General features: G+C 40.4%; 1 protein-coding gene across 1 annotated transcript in view; it reads left to right on the forward strand.

Annotated features, from left to right (window-relative positions):
• Positions 1–5,952: 5,952 nt before the first annotated feature.
• NAA15 (N(alpha)-acetyltransferase 15, NatA auxiliary subunit) overlaps positions 5,953–6,450 on the forward strand; it is a 95,880-nt gene continuing 95,382 nt past the window's right edge. Inside the window, exon 1 of the mRNA XM_011944650.1 lies at positions 5,953–6,110. Within this exon, the coding sequence (XP_011800040.1) occupies positions 6,087–6,110 (24 nt within the window). The 5' untranslated portion in view covers positions 5,953–6,086. The remainder of the gene's footprint in view (positions 6,111–6,450) is intronic.

Here is a 6,450-nt window from a genome sequence, read left to right on the forward strand (position 1 = left end):
TGTAGAGATAGTGGGTCTCAAACTCCCACCTCAAGCGATCCTCTCACCTCAGCCTCCCAAAATATTGGGATTACAGGTGTGAGCCACCATGCTCAGCCGTTGTCTGTTTTTATATGCTAGTTTGAATTATATTTGTATAGGTTCCCATTTGTATTGTAGAATAGTAAACTATTCCGTAAGTTTTGGGTGAAAACTTTCTTGTTAAAATCAGAATGTTTAATAGCAGTTGCAGTGAGATTATGGGTTGATTTTCTTTTTTCTTTTTTTTAAAGCTTTCTACAATGGCTGTTACTTGTGTTAGCAGTTTTACCTTTTTTTGTAAAATGTTCTAGGCACTAGATTAGGGAAGTAGTTGTTATGGTTGTGTATCTGTATTGTCTGGTTTCAGATTCTTTTTCCATCACTTAATAGCAGTGTGACCTTGGCCAAATTATATAACCTCCTGGACCTCAGTTATCTCATGTAAAATGAAGATAGTAAGACTACCCACTTCATATCATTGTTAAGATTAAATAAATTTTCCCTGTGTAACACTTAGCACAGTGCCTGGGACTCAGTAAATGCTAATTAAATATTAGCTGTTATTATTGCTGAGTGTTTTACATGTCTTTTTCTCATGATTGCTCTCCATGATTTAAAGATTCTTTTGGATACTCAGCAAAGTACCAAATAAGATTATAGAATTAAAGTCTAGAGTCACTGTTTAAAACCAGAGCTATTTGATTCCAAAGGCGGCCCTTTTCACTACTTTGTTAATTCCTCAAAGTAAATTTTTCAGTTCATAATGTTTCTGTTATATAAACATTACCTTGGAATGTAATGCTAGGATTATGACACAATGATGATACTTTATCAACTGTATACTTTTAATGGATGAGACCTAGATTTCCTTTTATATCATATTGACTATTAGTTTTGGTAATTTAAGCCTTTGGCATAAAGGCGATTAATACAAAGTCAGTTAAAAGAGATTTTTACTTAGTCTCTTTTAGTTAAAAGAGACTATAAGTTAGTACTTTTAGTTTAGGTATGTCATTAATTTTGGGTGTCCTTTTTGTTGTTTTAATTTTTTATCAGTTACTAATAAATCTTTTTGCCTTTCTTTGAGACAGTGTCTCTCTCTGTCTTGCCCAGGCTGGGGTGCAGTGGTGTGACCATAGTTCACTGCAGCCTCAACCTTCTAGGCTCAAGGAATCCTCCTCCTGCCTCAGCCTCCTGAGTAGTTGGGCCTAAAGACACACACCACCATGCCTGGCTAATTTTTTCATTTTTTTGTAGAGACAGGGTCTCACTATGTTATGCAGGCTGGTCTTGAACTCCTGGGTTCAAGCAATCCCCCTGCCTTGGCCTTCCAAAGGGTTGGGATGACAGATAGGAGCCACCGTGCCAGGCCAGTAAATCTTTGTTTGTTTGTTTGTTTGAGACAGAGTCTCGCTCTGTCACCCAGGCTGGAGTACAGTGGTGCAGTTTTGGCTCACCATAACCTCCGCCTCCTGGGTTCCAGTGATTCTCATGCGTCAGCCTCCCAAATAGCTGGTAGTACAGGTCTGCGTGACCACGCCTAGCTAATTTAAAATATTTTTAGTGGAGACAGGGTTTCTCCATGTTGGCCAAGTTGGTCTTGAACTCTTGACCTCAGATGATCTGCCCACCTTGGCCTCCCAAAGTGCTGGAATTACAGACGGGAGCCACTGCACCGGCCTGACCAGTAAATCTTATTCTCATTCTTTTTCATATCTTATGGCAAATATTTGTTTCTGTTTTTGTTGGGTGTACACCTAGGTTGGAAGGATTGGATCAGATAATATGTGTATTTGTTTTTGTTTTGTTTTGTTTTGTTTTGTTTGAGACAGAGTCTTGCTCTGTTGCCCAGGCTGGAATACAGTGGTGTGAACACGGCTCACTGCAGCTTTACCTCCCTGGCTCAAGCAGTCCTCCTGCCCTACCCTCCTGAGTAGCTGGGACTACATACAGGTGCTTGCTACCATGCCTGGCTGTTTTATTTTTTGTAGAGATGAGATCTCACTCTGTTGCCTGAGCTGGTCTCAAACTCCTCTGCTCAGGTGATCTCCTGCCTTGGCCTCCCAAAGTGCTAGGATTATAGGCATGGGAGAATAAACACCTGGCTGTTTACTAGTTTTGTTAGATAACTGCTAAACAGTATTTTTTAAAATTTGGGCTTATTGAGTTACTACTGTTTATGCCATAAAAGTCCTTCTGCCATACTGTTTTGCAAAGTGGTCATACCAATTTTTTTTAACCCTACCAGCGATGTATGAGTTCACAGTTGCTTTGCAATTTCTCCAGCCGTTGATATTGTCTAATTTAATGACATAGCATTTTTTAAATGTAATTAAAACCTTTTAATGTGTTTATTGCCTATTAAGACATCCTTTCTTGGGTGTGTTTGTTTAAGACTCTTGCTATTTGGGTTTTCTGCCTTACTGTTACTGATATTTATGAATTTTAAAGATATTTTCTGGATATAAGATTTTTTTGGACATATATATTCATTGTAAATACATTTTTCCTGACTTCTCTTTTTTCGGACTCTTTATGTTGGACATTTAGAACTTTCCGTTTAAGGGATCTTACCTACCTCAACTAATGAAGATATATTTCTGTGTTTTCTTCTAGAAGCTTTTTTTTTTTTTTTTTTTTGAGACAGAATCTCGCTCTGTTGCCCAGACTGGAGTGCAGTGGCACAATCTCAGCTTACTGTAACCTCTGCCTCCCGGGTTTAAGAAATTAGTAGCTGGAATTACAGGCATGCACCACCACACCCTGCTAATTTTGTATTTTTAGTAAAGATGGGGTTTCGCCATGTTGGCCAGGCTGGTCTTGAACTCCTGACCTCAGGTGATCCACCCGTCTCAGCTTCCCAAAGTTCTAGGATTACAGGTGTTCTAGAAGCTTTTTCATTTTAACCTACACATTTAGATCTGCAGTGTTTTCAGATTTTTTTGATTGTGAAGAAAGGTCACTGTAGTTCCACTAATTATTTTTTTCTACATTATCTTTTCTCTCTTTTTCATTGAGGTGGTTTCTGTTGCTACATCTGTCTTCTACTGATTTTTTTTTTCTTCTGAAGTGTCATAAAATCTGCTTTACTCTTCTCTGGGAAAGGTTTCATTTTTATAAAATTAAAATTAAAATTTTATTCGTTTTTTCAGATGGTCTCGCTGTGTTGCCCATGTTGAGTACAGTGGCACGATCTTGGCTCACTGCAATCTCCACCTCCCAGGTTCAAGCAGTTCTCCTGCCTCAGCCTCCCAAGTAGCTGAGATTACAGGTGTCTGCCACCACGCCTGGCTAACTTTTGTATTTTTACTAGAGATGGAGGTTTCACCATGTTGGCCAGACTGTTCTCGAACTCCTCACCTCAAGTGATCTGCCTGCCATGGCCTCCCAAAGTGCTGGGATTATAGGCATGAGCTACCATACCCGGCTGGTTTCATGTTAAATTCTGTATTTTCTTTTTTCCTTTTCTTTTTTTTTTTTTTCTTTTTCTGTTTTTTGAGATGGAGTCTCGCTCTGTCGCCAGGCTGGAGTGCAGTGGCATGATCTCAGCTCACTGCAACCTCTGCCTCCCAGGTTCAAGCAATTCTCCTGCCTCAGCCTCCCAAGTAGCTGGGATTACAGGTGCACACCACCAAGCCTGGCTAATTTTTGTATTTTTAGTAGAGACAGGGTTTCATCATATTGGCCAGGCTGGTGTCTTAAACTCCTGACCTCAAGCCATCCACCCATCTTGGCCTTCCAAAGTGCTGGGATTACAGGTATGAGCCACCATGCCCGGCCAACATTCTGTATTTTATTGACTCTGTTGAGGACCTCTGGCCTAAAAGGTGTTAGATTGAAGGTTGTTGTTTGTTTGTTTTTGAGACGGAGTTTCACTTTGTCACCCAGTCTGAAGTGCAGTGGTGTGATCTCAGCTCACTGCAACCTCCACCTCCCGGGTTCAGGTAATACTCCTGCCTCAGCCTCCTGAGTAGCTGGGAATACAGGTGCATGTGACCATGCCTGGGTGTTTTTTGTATTTTTAGTATAGACGAGATTTTGCAATGTTGACCAGGCTGGTCTTGAACTTGTGACTTGAAGTGATCCGCCTACCACTGCCTCTCAAAGTGCTTGGATTACAGATGTGAGCCACCGCACCTGGCCAGATTGAAGTTTGAGCTTGATCTCAGAAAGAAACATAAATTTCTGGAAAGGAAAGACTTCCTTTTTTCTTTTGAGTGTGTTTTAGAAAGATTATTTTGGGCCAGCCACAGTGACTCATGCCCGTAATCCCAGCACTTTGGGAGGCTGAGGCAGGGGGATCAATTGAGGGTAGGAGTTCAAGACTAGGCTGGGCATCATAGTGAGACCTCGTCTCTATAGAAAATAAAAAATTAACTGCATATGGTGGTGGCATGTGCCTATGGTCCTAGCTGCTCTGGAGGCTGGGTTAGAAGGATTGTTTGAGCCCAGGAGTTTGAGGCTACAGTGAGCTATGAGCATGCCACTGCACTCCAGCCTAGGTGATAGAGCGAGACCTTGTCTCTTTTAAAAAACACAATAATTGGAAGGCCGGTGGATCACGAGATCAGGAGATTGAGACCATCTGGCCAACATGGTGAAAACCTGTCTCTACTAAAAATACAAAAATTAGCTGGGTGTGGTGGTGCATGCTTGTAATCCCAGCTACTTGGGAGGCTGAGGCAGGAGAATTGCTTGAACCAGGGAGGTAGAGGTTGCAGTGAGCTGAGATCATGCCACTGCACTCCAGCCTGGTGACAGAACGAGACTCCATCTCAAAAACAAACAAAAAACAACAACAAAAAAACTCACAACAAAACCCAGTTACTTTGGTAGGAGAATAAAAGAAGAGAGACTGAAGATAGGTGGATTGGGTACAGTAATCAAGACCTAAAGTGAAAAAGGGCTGTATTTGGGAAGTGGAATATTTTCCTTCTTTATAGCAGTTTTTACAGCTTACTTTAATTTTGCTTATTTATGTGTCCTTTACTAGACTTTAAGATCCTTGAATATAGGAGGCTGTTTTGATGACCTACATCTTAGTTACTAAGAACTTTTAGGCTAGGTGCGGGGGCTCATGCCTGTAATCCCAGCACTTTGGGAGGCCAAGGCAGGTATTGCTTGAGCTCAGGAGTTTGAGACCATCTTTGGCAACATGGCGAGGTCCCATCTCTACCAAAAATACAAAAAATATCTGGCATGCTGGTGTGCGCCTATAGTCGCAGCTACTCAGGAGGCTGAGGTGGGAGGATCACTTGAGCGCAGGGAGTGGAGGTTGCAGTGAGCAAAGACCACACCACTACCCTCCAGACTGGGTGACAGAGCAAGACCTGTCTCAAAAAAAGGAAAAGAAGTTTTAATAATTATGGTTAAATGAACGAATGTTTTTATTTTATATGTGGCTGAGTTTTAGAAACTTTGTATTACACTAAGGCTTGTCCTAAGGATCTTTTGGTTCAAGAAAATAAAATCTGCATGACTTTACATAATTATATTCCATGAAGACTCATTCCTTCTTTTTCCTTTTACTATTAATAATATGGTAACTGCTTACATGTATATATTGACTTTGTGCCATCCAGTGAGCAGTTTGTATATGTTATCCCATTTAGTTGTCAGTAGTATGATTTGCTGCGTAGACTATTTCTGTTTACATTTTAGTAATGAGGAAACTTAATGAGACTGATTTGTCCAAGGTTACAGAGCTGATAAGGCAGACTAGACCTAATTTTCTCTGGCTCCAAAAGCTGTGCTCTTTTCCACTGTATTAAACTGCTTTATATCTTTGAAATCAATCTCCCCTTCTCCCTCCCCCTCCCTCTTTTTAAGCTTGTAATTTTATAAATGGCTGTAGTTCTCCAAGTTTCTTGGGAAGTCATTTGGAATAGTAATTTTTGACTTGTAGGTTGTATCCTTAACTAAATTCTTTAGGTTGGCACGTTTATGGCCTTCTTCAGAGGTCAGACAAGAAGTATGATGAAGCCATTAAGTGTTACAGAAATGCACTAAAATGGGATAAAGACAATCTTCAAATTTTAAGGGACCTTTCCTTACTACAGATTCAGATGCGAGATCTTGAGGGTTATAGGGTAAGTAAAATAGACTTTTTTTTTTTTTAATTCTAAGGGGAAAATATGTACAACTTTGAGTACTTTCTGATACAGAAATTTTTTATTTCATTTTGAAGATAATTTAATTGAACTTTTTTCCTCCTACCATAGTGGTTGTGTTTATGATTGGAATAATCAGCTCTTTAAAAATAAATTATTTTGTGGTGAGGCAGATTTGGCCTACTGTGTAGGATTGACTTAATTTGATACAAATTAACATCAGGCTGGGCGCGGTGGCTCACGCCTGTAATCCCAGCACTTCGGGAGGCTGAGGCGGGCGAATCACGAGGTCAGGAGATTGAGAACATCCAGGCTAACA

This window comes from Colobus angolensis, unplaced genomic scaffold (genome assembly GCF_000951035.1).
Source record: "Colobus angolensis palliatus isolate OR3802 unplaced genomic scaffold, Cang.pa_1.0 Scaffold235, whole genome shotgun sequence".
Classification (NCBI taxonomy): Eukaryota; Metazoa; Chordata; class Mammalia; order Primates; family Cercopithecidae; genus Colobus; species Colobus angolensis.